Source organism: Sus scrofa, chromosome 15 (genome assembly GCF_054392235.1).
Source record: "Sus scrofa isolate SSC_HxYL_T2T_F1_AM1 chromosome 15, Sscrofa_HxYL_maternal_Yorkshire_Landrace_v2.0, whole genome shotgun sequence".
NCBI classification, from domain to species: Eukaryota; Metazoa; Chordata; class Mammalia; order Artiodactyla; family Suidae; genus Sus; species Sus scrofa.
Genome location: NC_139397.1, coordinates 31065607 through 31079326, shown reverse-complemented (window position 1 = coordinate 31079326; position 13720 = coordinate 31065607). Strand labels below are relative to the sequence as shown.

The 13720-nt window shown below is 35.3% G+C and overlaps 1 protein-coding gene across 8 annotated transcripts in view; it reads left to right on the top strand.

Moving 5' to 3' along the window:
* Positions 1 to 13720, top strand: part of CCNT2 (cyclin T2) — a 47520-nt gene that overhangs the window by 14809 nt on the left and 18991 nt on the right. For 6 of the 8 annotated variants that reach the window (XM_021075755.2, XM_021075754.2, XM_085001393.1 and 3 more), the window contains 2 exons: positions 10179 to 10307; positions 12856 to 12916. In XM_021075755.2, coding sequence (XP_020931414.2) covers positions 10179 to 10307; positions 12856 to 12916 — 190 coding nt within the window. Of the gene's footprint in view, positions 1 to 10178; positions 10308 to 12855; positions 12917 to 13720 lie in introns of those variants that run through there. The other 2 variants (XM_085001399.1, XM_085001397.1) reach the window with 1 other exon arrangement.

Below are 13720 nucleotides of genomic sequence, written 5' to 3'. Positions count from 1 at the left end.
TCCTAGGACGATAAGGATGATTTTTTTAGGAATAATTAAGTTACTTGAAGTTCATTCTGTTAAACAAGGTGGATGATGCATATGGAAGAGTTTGATAGATATTAAAGTATATGTGATATACTCTGTAGGTATTTTTCTAATTGAGTCTGAAAACTGTAGAAAGTTTTCCAAAGCTTTAGTAGTTTTTTGAAACATGACACTCTATGTGTTTAATTACATATGTTAATTAATGGAATCTATTGACTATAAAGTCTTCTAGAGCAGCTTTTTTCCTCCGATACTAGATGATTGTAAAATATTCAAATAACTCAAACCTTTTTTTATGCACACATATACTTGTGTCTGTTAATCTTGATAGTTCACATGCTTCTATAGTGGCTTTAGCTCTTTTGTCGCAGAACGAAGAAAATTTTATACAATTTGGTAATCTAAACTAAGTCTCAAATATACAAAGAGTATTTGTATTAGCCAAGGTCCACAAAGGTCTGTATAAAGACTGACGTGTAATTTATATAAACTAACTTTGAAGTCAGAACAAAGATATTTTTAGCACATAAAATTTTTTTAAAGTGAAAATTAGGTTACTATACCTTCTATTGTAAACATATACACATTCTAGGGAATGGGGAAAATGATAGAAACCTCCTCCTTAGCACCCTGCAGCATTTCTGGCATTAACTTTTATACTAAAAGTTATGGCTCCAGTTGTAAAGCTGGCATATTAAGTACTTATGTGGTCATACTTAAAGACATAAATGTAATAAGTGTCACTGCTCAGTGACAGTCTGTATGTTTATATGACAATAGTTATTCCACAGACACTGAATGCATATTGTGTGACAAGCAGTATGCAAAGATAGTATTTATTTTCTTGTACATATATAAGAGAAGTTGTGGTTCCCTTAAGGAAATTAAATTTGAGTGGAAGAAGAAAAAACTTGTCTGTCTAATGTGGGAATAACTAGGAACAATAATCAGTTGTGCTATTTTGTGATGCCTGTGAACACGTTAATACACTTCAGTATTTTAATGTAATTTTAATGAATTTTCTTTTTCAGAATGCCAACTAAGCCTGTGCTGTCTAATACATTGGTCTAAATAGCCACTAACTAGCCGTGATTAATCTCCCATTTCTTTACTGTTTTAATGTGGTTACTAGAAAATTTTTAATTACATTTGTGGTTCGCATTACATTTATATTTGATAGTGCCGGTTTGGGCTGTAAACTCAAACATGACTAACGACAGAATAGACATTTGTATCTGTGAACAAATAAAATTACTATTGGAATTCACACCTATACTATTTGTTCTATGAAAAAGTGTGCATATTCAAACTAATCTTAAACCAAGGCTCATTTAGAAGTTGGAAAAATGGGAATGACCATCCTTTTTTGGTCAAGAATATTAAGATCATGAAAACTGATGTAACTTTATGCTTGGGGCAGGGGGGGAGGCTAAGATGGAAGTTCTGAAGAATTGAAGGCAGTCTTTTTTTTTTTTTTTTTTTTAATTGAAGTTTGCTAGGGATTAAACCTGTGCTGCAGTTTGATCATCAGATCCTTAAACTGATGTGCCACAAGGGAACTTCCTGGACACAGTCTTTAAATGGTGTATTGACTCAGAGGGGATACTAGATTTTTACAAGCTCCCCACATCCTTAGATAGATGTTTTAGATAGTTTGTATTGCTCTCAGTGATTGGTGTTTTGAGTGTTTGGTAGGAATAGGTATTTGAATTAAATGATATGGATCACTTTTTGTAGACCTAAAAACCTCTTGAGGAGTTTTCATTGTGGCTCAGTAGGTTAAGGACCCAACATTGTCTCTGAGGATGTGGGTTTGATTCCTGGCCTACCTCAGTGGTTTAAGGATCTGGTGTTGCCATGGCTATGATGTAGGCCACAGCTGCAGCTCTTATTTTGATCTCTGGCCTGGGAACTTGCATGTGCCAAAGGTACGACCCTAAAAAGGAAAAAAAAAAAAAATCTGATCAAATTATTTTTGCTAACCAAACAAATTAATGATTTTCTGAAATGATTGTGTAATTCAGATTTCAGAGTTAATCACTATTTAAGAAATGGGTATATACTTTCTGAAAATAAAACCTAATTCTCCTTTTAAATTAACAAATGTGTGGAGTTCCCACTGTGGCGCAACAGGATCAGTGGCATCTCTGCAGCACCAGGATTCAGGTTCAATCCCTAGCCCAGCACAGTGAGTGAGTTAAAGGATCTGGCATTGCCACAGCTGTGACTTGGTGGCAGCTACTGGTCGGATCTGATCCTGGCCTGGAAACTCCACATGCCATAAGGTGGCCAACAAAGAAAAAATGTGCAATAATGTTATACTTGGTTAAGACGAAGATTGTTTACTAATACTTGTGCTGTGCTTAGGCTTTTGATTTCCTTGAAATTTCCTTTGTTGGTATGTGTACACTCATTATTTAACAGGTATTTTTAATGGTAGCTTCTTTTTAAAAAAAATCTTTATTGATGTAAACTTTACATACCTTAATGATGTAAATTTTACATACCTTAAAACTCACCCATTTAGAATGTGCAGTTGTATTCACAGAATTGTACAACCATTATCACAATCTGTTTATAATATTTTCATCATTATGATAAAAGAAACCCTGTGCCCATTAGCAGTTAACTGATTTTCCTTCTCCCTCAATCCTAGACAACCACCCTCTTTCTCTATAGATTTGTATATTCTAGTCATTGCACATAAATGGGATTATACAATATGTGGTAGTTTACCAAGCTTGTTTCCAAGATTCACCCATGATGTAGGATATATCATTCTTTTTTACTGCTGAGTAACTATCATTCATCACATAGATACATACCTCATTTTATTTGTCCACTTGTCAGTTTATAAACGTGTAGGTTGCGTCCGCTTTTTGCCAGTGTGAATAATGTTGGTGTGAACATTCATGTACAAGGTTTTGTGTGGACATGAGTTTTTGTTTCTCTTGGGTATATACCTGAGATGGTATTGCAGGGTTGTACGGTAATCCTAGACCTCAGTAATTTTGAATAGCATTTTAAAGACATTTTGAGAAACTGCCAAATTATTTTCCGAAGTATTTATACCATTTTACCTTCCCACAAACAACGTAAAATGGTTCAACTTTCTTGGCACCTTTGCTACCCTTACTATATTTTTTTAAATTATGGCCATTCTAGTGCATGTGCACTAGTTTCTCACTGTGATTTTATTTACATTTCCATAATGACTAAGGGTATTGAGCATGTTTTCATGTGTCTATTGGCTATTTGAGTATGCTTAACCCTTGAACATTGCGGAGTTTACGAGCTCCACTCCCACATAGTAGATCTGCATATAACTTTACAGTTGTCCAGCCTCCATATACATGGTTCTACATCTGTGGCTTCATCCAGCTGCACTTCCTACAATACTGTAGTATGTTATTTATTTTTTAAAACGTAAGTTGTAAGGAATCTTTATATGTTACGGATAATGGTCTTATCAGATGAATACTTTGCAACTATTTTCTTCCATTCTGTTGCTTGTCTTTTTCACATTCTTGGTGGTGTCATTTGTAGCACATGCATCCAAGTTATTAATTTTTTTTGGTCATTCGTGCTTTGATATCATAGCTAAGAAAGCATAGCTTGATCCAAAGTCATGAAGATTTATTCTCTTCTAAGAGGGTGTGTGTGTGTGTGTGTGTGTGTGTGTGTGTGTGTGTGTGTGTGTGTGTGTGAAATAATTTTAGCTCTTACATTTAGGTCTGTGATCTTTTTTCAGTTAATTTTTGCTTGTGGTGTTAAAAGAAGAAGGGATTGACTTCGGTTTTTTGCATGGGGATCTATAGTTGTCCCAGCACTATGACTGTTTTCCCTTCATTGAATTATCTTGATACTTTTGTTGAAAAATCAGTTGACCATAAATATAAATGTCTATTTCTGAACTCTTTATTCCATGATCTGTATGTCTTTATGCCAGAACCACAGTCTTGATTACTATAGTTAATGCAAGTTTTGAATTCAGGAATTGTGGGCCTTCCCAACTTTGTTCTTCTTTTTCAAGATTGTTTTGGATATTCTGGGTCCCTTGCATTTCCATATGAATTTTCAGATCTGCTGGTCAGGTTATGCAAAAAAGAAACTGTGATTTGACAAGGATTGTGTGAATCTATAGATCAGTTTGGGGGATACTGCCATCTTCACAGTATTTATTTTTCTATAACATTAGTTTTTACTTGTTTAGCCATCTGAAGGAAAGTGGTCTCTTTGGAGTTCCCGTCCTGTGTCAGTGGTTAATGACTCCGACTAGCATCCGTGAGGGTGCAGGTTCGGTCCCTGGTCTTACTCAATGGGTTAAGGATCTGGCGTTGCTGTGAGCTGTGGTGTAGGCCAGCAGCTGTAGCTCCCATTCGACCCCTAGCCTGGGAACCTCCGTATGCCGTGGGTGCAGCCCTAAAAAGACAAAAGAAAGAAAGAGGTCTGTTTACGGTTTATGTGGTATGTTTGAATACCTATGCAACGTTAATGTTCTTATTTCGTAGTACTATATGATTATTTTTTATGGGCTGCTAAGAGCTGAATATATAAAGGAGTAGACACCAACCTTTGAAATGCTGAGGGTCTTTTAAACTATAAACTTTTTTTCATCTTTGTAACATAATGGTGAGTACTCCTTTAAGTAAATTTTTACATGCCAAATTGTATTAAGCATATTAAATATATTCGAATGTAATGTAATTAATCTGGAAATCAGGCCTTATTCTTTTCATCATTTCTGTATTTCAGCAGTACTGCATATTAATATTTTTCAGTCTTAATTAATCCAGCTCTCTTTTAAATATAATTAGATGTCCCATATAACATCCAGACTGAAGGTTTTTTTAATTCTTAATTTAAGTTTTCTTACATTGACAGTATTAAACTCACACATAATTGTATGGGTACGGAAACAACTAAAATGCCAGAGTTAATGACGTTTTCTGTAATACTTAAATACCAGTCTTTTTAGTGTCGTAAAATTAAAGGTTTAAACCACTTTTTAACATTGTAGGAATTTTGATTTGATTTGTTCAAGCTTGGTGATCTTTCTTAGTAACAAATGGACATTTTGACCTGTTGCATTTTCTTCTTTGTTGGTTGGCTGTTTTTCCTTATATCTAAGTTTTTACTTCACTTTTCCTGGTCTGGGATCCTCTTTCAAGTGAGTCTTTGTTAAAGTTATACCATTACCTTTTCTTTAACTATAGTGGTAGGCAAGCGATTTCCAAATTTTGAGCTGTGGTATCTAAGAACTACTAGCTGGATATTTATTAATGATGCCTCTTCAGGGGCACAGAAAATAGTTAATCCTAGTCTTAGTCATGAACGGGAAGTATTGAAGCAGTTAAGGGACAGGGGAGAAATGGCCTCATTAGCTAGCCTCTAGGACCTAAAGCTGAAACCTAAGAACGGATTAGTACAAGCTTATTGATAACATGTATTAGCAAGTAGAAACCAAACTTGAATGTCTTCTTTTTGCCTCTATTTGGGTTAGGAAATTTAAAGTTGAGTAATAAAACAGCTATAGCTAGTTTTTAAATACAAATGTATTCACAAAGTATATTCAGAAAAATTAATTACTAAAAGAATAAAGACCAGAATGATTTATTTGCAACTGTAATACAGCCATTTTTAGTGACTTAATCTTCCAAGCTTTTTGTTATTGCAAACTGACCTTACCTCCAGCCATCAAGTTTGAAGCCAGCAGTGGAGACTGAAGAATGTCAGCAGTAGGGGCATCGTGAGCAGAAAGGGGAGACAGCGGCCAGGAATGGGCAGGAGAAGGAGGGGAGTCAGATCAGGAGGTAGGAATGAAACCTACAAAGAAATGGAAAAAGAGAAGGGGTAAAGACAACTGGAGGGAGAAGGGAAGAGAGGAGTATAGGTGTAATCATTGAAGTAATATGAAGTGTCATAATTTCAGTGTTTGAATCTGCTTATTAGTTGGGACTACAATGGAACTTTTAAAAAATAGAGTTTAACCGTGAAATAAAGATGAGCGAAAAAGTAGGGGATTTTAAAAACCATGTTAAACAATTTTTTAAATTTAAGATCAACACTAACAATACACAATTGTTTCATTTTTCAACGTAATAATAATATTTGGGTCTTATTATTACAGGGCACTATTCCTGAGTGCTTTACATCATATTGATTCACTTAATCCTCACCACAACTTTATAAGCAGATACTATTTCTCCCATTTTACAGATGCGGAAACTGAGCCACAAAGAGAATAAGTTATTTGCCTAGGCTAGTCAGATAACAGAGCCAGGATTCCACTGAGGCAGTCTGACTACTGTGCTACAGCTGGCTTCATCACCTCTGCTTCCCCCTCTCCATCATTTGTATGGTATATTTCTGTAGAAATTTATTTTGTTTTGAGAATATAGTATCCCTTGAAATAGTTATATATCTGGTAGAGCGACAAACTCTGGGCACTAAAGATCAGTTTTTCTTCCCTTTAGTTACAGTAACTTAAAGTTTATTGAGCTAATAAGTACAGGGACACAAAAGATGGATAGTGTCTGGTCCCTATCCCCACTGAACTAACTGAATCTCAGTTTGTAATTGTTTGGTCATCCGAACCAACTGAGTATTTCCTCCAATACTGGTGTGAATTCTTTGACTTTGAACTAAGTTTACTAATATTTGTTCCCTTCAAAAGTGTGCTCATCTTTAAAAGGCCACAGACCAACTAGAAATATTGTCATTATTTATAACTTATGGAGTTATTTTTGTTTTAATAAGCCACACAACAAAATCAGCTTTGTATACAAAAAGCAGTAGTACGTAGTTTGATTACCTTCCTTAGTCATCCTTAAAATTTAAAGCCCCACATGGATATTCACAAAGTATTTATCTAAAAAGGTGTTTTGTTTTGTTTTGTTTTTACAGCCCTGATGGAATAAAATGTTTGCAGGCAGTAGAGGAGGAAATGTGAATGGAGTTAGTGGATTTCACCAGGAACTTTGGAAGAGTATTGGGTATTAGTGTTGCCCTGGAGGAGGATGAGAATTGAACCCTATTTAGAGGGAGAACAGAAAGACTCCTGTGAGGAGTGTGGGTAAATAAACAAGGAATACACCATGAAGATCATTGCTTAGCTCTTTTAATTCTTGATTTTTAAAAATTATTTGTAGAATTTTAGAATCATTCACTAGTACACATGTTTTGTTTCCATTGAGACTGTCTCCTAAGGAAAAGAGCTATGTGGTTTCAAAGTGCTTCTTGATACTGAGTTTACGAAAGAATCAAGCTGTGATGGGGAGGAATCCTAAGAGATTTTACCAAGAAAAATTCATTGGAGACTTGTAGAAGTGCCTTTTAGGCAAGTAAGAGAAATTCTGGATTATCTGGCAGTTAGGAAGACAGTTAAGTATTAATATTAAGTTCAGTCTCATTTGACTTTTCCCTTGAGTCTGTATTGCTTCAGTTTTTGACCCATAGTTCTATCATTTCAAGGTTGCCTTAGCCATTCCCCTCTTCGACATAAACGTCATAGTAAATGAAAGATTGTGTGAAACAGATCTTCATTTTATTGAGTATTTCTGCATTTCTTACCTTGATATTGGCTCTTAGACTTTTATTGTGACATATGGGATGCTTTGAAATTAATATTGGTAGCTTTATATTAATATATGGATTATCCACATGTCATTCATTAGGTAAGTATTTTAAACAGCAGCCACACAATGCTAGATAATGGGAACATGAATAAACAATTTAGTCTCTATATTCAAGCTGCTTCTAGAATGGCAGGGCAGACAAAATTAATAAACCAGAAGAAGAACAATGGTAGAGGGATGCACAGTTTCCTGTTGAATAAAGAAAAGCAGTTAACTCAAACTCAGGATTTTACCTTGGGAGGATTTGATCTTTTGAGTTAAGCTTTTAAATAGAAAAGGAATTAGGAGTTCCCGTCGTGGCGCAGTGGTTAACGAATCCAACTAGGAACCATGAGGTTGCGGGTTCGGTCCCTGCCCTTGCTCAGTGGGTTAACGATCTGGCGTTGCCGTGAGCTATGGTGTAGGTTGCAGACGCGGCTTGGATCCCGCGTTGCTGTGGCTGTGGCTGTGGCGTAGGCTGGTGGCTACAGCTCCGATTAGACCCCTAACCTGGGAACCTCCATATGCCGAGGGAGCGGCTCAAAGAAATAGCAAAAAAACAAAAAAACAAAAAAAAAAAAGAAAAGGAATTAGCCAAGCAGACAAAGTAGGTAGCAGTGATAAGAAATTTTCAATATGTAGAAAAAATGACAAAACAAATATAGGGTAATTGTGTTTGGGGTATTTTTTGTTTGTTTCTGTTGTTTTTGCCCCACAGCATATGGAGTTCCTAGGCCAGGGATCAGATTCAAGTTGCAGTTGCTTGGATCCCACTGTGTCTGGCTGGGGTTTGAACCTGCCTCCCAATGCTCCAGAGATGCTACCAATCTCACTGTGCCACAGCAGGAACTCCAGGATATAATTATTCACTCTCATTTTCACTCATACTTTCTATATCTCAGGAATCACATACACCCCCTCCTCATGACTGCTGTTTAGCTGGAATTTTAAGAATATTAACTAATTTTGGTATTGCTTAATTAACTCTATTGCAAACAATAACAATTTGTTTGTATCTATGAAACTAAGAATAAGTTGCTTTTTTGTGCATTTTCAATTTTTTAGACCTTTTCCTTATAATTTTAATTGAAAAAAAATGGAAATAAATTGAAAGCCCAGGGTAGAATTATTCAGTCCTTTTAAGGTAACATTATTTCTGGTTGTTTGAAGCCAAACTCACTTAATTTTAGGTACATTTTAAAGATTTATACATCAGGAAGAGAACCTCATGAAGTCATTTTTACTCCATTTACTCATCTGTAAATGCTGTTGGACTAGAAAAGGCTCCTTTGGATATGAAATCCAAAATCCATTGATTAAATTTATGATATTTATAAGTTGGTTTTTTTAAAGCTATTAGAAGAAAGGGTTCCACCTTCCCAGTATCAGAAATTTTCTCCTTATGTTAACTATCCAAATCATTTATCATAATTTGTGCCACCCCTTCTTCCTTCCTTCTTTAGGCATTGTTTCTGTATAGTGATTGATGACCCCCCCCCCATGCAGTTAAGAGTCATGTTTTCATCCCTTGAAAAATAATGTACCTGAATCTTGGCATTTAGAAATTATCTTACATGACAGATTTCTTATATGTAATCTTAGAATGTTATTTGAGTTTAAAGTATGCCAGTTTCCTGAGTCAGCAGTTGATTTGGTTTATTACTAACTTTTCTGGTAAATATTTGCTTAAAATTGGCGTTTCTCTTAGTATCTTTATAGTGCTATGTTCTTATATTTCTATCCCAAGAACATAACTTAAAAAAAAAACTTGAAAAACGTAACTTTAAAAAAAAATTAATTTCTTCATCTCCAATTGGCAAGGTTTCTACTCTATTGGTTTGTCTTATGTGTTTGTTCCTTGGGTTTTTAGCTACTTTTAAAATTGCTGTATTGAAGATGTGTGCGCGCCCACGCACGTGTGTGTGTGTGTGTGTGTGTGTGTGTAGTAAGATATTAGATAGCAGTTTCATGTTCAGAATCTTATTTTGCCTTGTAGATTTTTTTTCTGTTTCTTAATAAGCAAGATTTATAGCTCTTAGCCACACAGTGAATCATTGATTAAAAGAACCCTAGTAAGTATTGACTGCCCCAAAAGAGGGAAAATCTGGGTATACTTTACCCACCTTTATTTTCTTCTTTTTTTCTTCCTTCTTTTCCTTTCCTTTCCTTTCCTTCCCTCCCCCTTCCCCTTCCCCTTTCCCTTTCTTTAAGCTTTGGCTGCATTATTTTGCTTGAATTTTTTCCTTTACCTTCACAATGTACATTAATATTATTTAAAATTTCTTTTAGCTATAGTGTTAGGTTTTTCCCCCCTTTTAGTATTCTACCTGCAAAAAAAAAATTTTATAGACTGAGGTAACTAGTACTATTTAATGAATAATTTAAAAATATACATCAATCTTGTCATAGCCTGACTTCTGTTCACATGATTAATATGGCATTCCTTTCTTGCACGCCGCCCCCTCCCTTTAGAAAGTAGAAGGTGTTGCCAAAATATATTTGTTTTTAACTTACTAAATTTTATCTTTTCTGCAGACAATATCACCTACCGCGTTATTTTTGGCTGCAAAAGTAGAAGAACAGGCTCGAAAACTTGAACATGTTATCAAAGTAGCACATGCTTGTCTTCATCCCCTAGAGCCACTGCTGGATACAAAATGCGATGTATGTAGAAATTGGATGCTTTGGGTTTTCTTTGTGAATTTGAAAGCTTTACATTATTTAGACCTAATAAAAATATAATTCAATTAGTGTTGCCTTCCAATACTGCTTATTTCTATTACCTCTTAGGGATATAATGCCAGGAAGTGACCTGGCAGAAACATATTTCATGTTATGTTCATGAATTTCAGTGTCATTCTGGATAATATAAGACTTTAATTCAAAGGTACTTTTAAATGTTTCATGTTTTGTTTATCCTCACGGCACACCTGTGAGATACGTAGCAGGTAAGTCACGTCACCTCCATTGTTTGGGTATATTTAAGACCAGAGGTTAAGTCTCTTAAAATTGTCAGCAAGTGAAAGAATAGAAAAACCTCTGGATTTATCTCTAGACCAGTTGTTAATCTTTCTATAGAATTATTCCTTTACTAATACGTATACTTGTTATCTCTGATATATAAAGATGCATTTTACCATGCTTTCATGAATGACATTTTGAAAATATTTTATTTTCCTAAAAAGTAATACCTGTTTTCCAACAACTTGTTCATCACCAACATTTTAATAGACCTTCTTTTGAAAACACCATTTTTAAACTTTCTGACATCTTAAAACAGAAGCTAGCATTCTGAGCCTTTAAAATTCTTTTTCTCACACTCCTATATAAGTGAACTTATATAGTGAACTCCTATATATTGCGAACTTGTTAACTGCTGAATGACTACCACGCTATATTCATTCAGTTTGATTTGGATCTAGATTAAATATATTCAATTTTATTAATGACAAGTTTTATCCTAGATGTTAGCTTTAAGGGTCTAAAATATTAATGTAGCCTTTTAGTAATGGAGAATGTGTAATTATTTAGGGATAGTCCTTGTTTCTATAAACTTTACAAATTCAGAATTACTTTACAAATTCAGAATTATTTCTTGTGAATACTTAGTTATTTAAATGATAGAAGAATCTTTTAAAATTCAGCTCTGATTTTTTTCAAAATGGGGCATAAATAAAAGGTACTTTCTAAGTTTAGAAATATGTCTTTACATAAGTGAACATATAATATATTGTTTTATCATTTCAGTCAATTGTTATGATCTAAGAATGAGAAGCCAGGTTTTTTTGGTTTTTTTGTTGTTGTTGTTGTTGGTTTTTTTTTGTCTTTTCAGAGCCGTACCCACGGCCTATGGAGGTTCCCAGGCTAGGGATCTGATCGGAGCTATAGCTGCCAGCCTACACCAGAGCCACAGCAACACCAGATCTGAGCCACGTCTGCGACCTACACCACAGCTCACGGCAACGCCAGATCCCTAACCCTCTGAGAGAGGCCAGGGATCGAACCTGCAACCTCATGGTTCATAGTTGGATTCATTTCCACTGCACCAGGATGGGAACTCCTAGAAAGTTTTTCATAGTGTTTATTCCTCGAGTAATTGCATTAGGGGAAATGATTATTTGAAGTTGAGAGAGAGTATCCTTCATTTTTGTCACCACATGTGTATGCTACATTGTTATTTATTTATTTATTTTTTTGTCTTTTTGCCTTTTCTAGGGCCGCTCCCACGGCATATGGAGGTTCCCAGGCTAGGGGTCTAATTGGAGCTATAGCTGCCGGCCTGCGCCAGAACCACAGCAACACCACATCCAAGCTGCGTCTGTGAACCTACACTGCAGCTCACAGCAATGCCAGATCCTTAACCCACTGAGCAAGGCCAGGGATCGAACCCGCAACCTCATGGTTCCTAGTCAGATTCATTAACCACTGAGCCACAACGGGAACTCCTAAAGTTTTTTTTTTTTTAATCTAGAGCTTTTGAGGGTTTGTTTTGATCTTACTTTGTGTTTTCTGAAGAGAGGAAGTTAATTCTAAAAACTCATTCACTGACCTACTGTGACAGTCAAGGAATGACCACATGAAATATCCTAGAGCCTTTTCTTTAAAGGCTGGCTTGAAAAGTTCCCGTCGTGGTGCAGTAGAAAAGAATCTGACTAGGAGCCATGAGGTTGCAGGTTTGATCCCTGGCCTCAGTGAGTTAAGGATCCAGCGTTGCTCTGAGCTGTGGTGTAGGCCAGCAGCTGTAGCTCTGATTTGACCCCTAGCCTGGGAACCTCCATATTCCGTGGGTGCAGCCCTAAAAAGCAAAAATAAAAACAAAATAAAATAAAGGCTGGTTTGAATTTGATGCTCTTACTGGAGTTCGTACTTCCTGTGCTTAATTTGTCTTGAAATGCTAGTGCCTCAATAAAGTTTTACATTACAGACTGAAGATCTCTTTTTTCAATTGACCTACCTCCTTTTATATTATCATTATCTTTTAGGTTGGTTTTGATTTTTTGCTTTGTTTACATTTCTTGTATTAGAAGTAATTCTGTTTAGAGTTATCACAGAAAATAAGTTTTCTCTATTACCTTCAGTTTATTTTCTTCATATTTTCAAACTAATTGTAGTAGTTTGTAGTCAATCCATAATTCTTATAAGATTTAACAGTCCTATAGTCTAGTAGTGTTGTTTGTTAAGCATTTTTAATGTTATTATTTTTACCTGGCAGGCTTACCTACAGCAGACTCAAGAACTGGTTTTACTTGAAACCATAATGCTACAAACCCTAGGTATGTACTTATGTCAGATATTATTTTTGTGTTTTTCAGTGCAGTATTATAAATAAAAGGTTTCTGGAATAATTTTATCATTGAAGAAAGTTGCATTTGAAAATAAGGTTTGAGGCCAAAATAGTATTACCTGGTTATAAAGAAGCCATTTAAAAATATAATTCCATTTAGCATAATAAGTTGAATAATAAACACAGCCTTCAGTGTAATTGCTTATATTTTCAGGTAGTTGGGACACTGTGCTTCATTCTGGATTTGCATTGGGGAATAAAATGGTCCTTTGGGGCTGTGCATATGATTGTAATGTATATAAACATACATGGTGTATGCTGTACTAGGGCGTATAATTGGTATTTAATGAATTTATCACATCATTTTTAATGTAACATAGTACTTAAACATAATCATCCTTTTCTAAAAATATATTGTCTGCAAGGTTTGTGCAACTTAAGTCATCTGTGAAAATCATTTATTCTAGTCTTTTAACTTACGAAGAGATTGAGGTCTAAGAAGGTTTTGACTATGTAGAGTCCTATTACTTCTGGAAGGGCCTAGCAGCGTGTGGTGAAAAGAACATAGGCTATATCGAGATACACACTTAAATATGTAGACCTCTGACTCACTTTGTAAACTTGGTTAAAGTTCCTTTACCTTTTATACCTCCATTCTCTATGTACAAGGTGGAATAATCTGCTTTAACATTGTGGATTTGAAGATGAAAGATAGTGTTGTTTTTAAAATTGACACATAGTGTGTGTTTCATAAGTAATAGTTGGGAGTTCCTGTCATGGCTCAGCAGTTAAT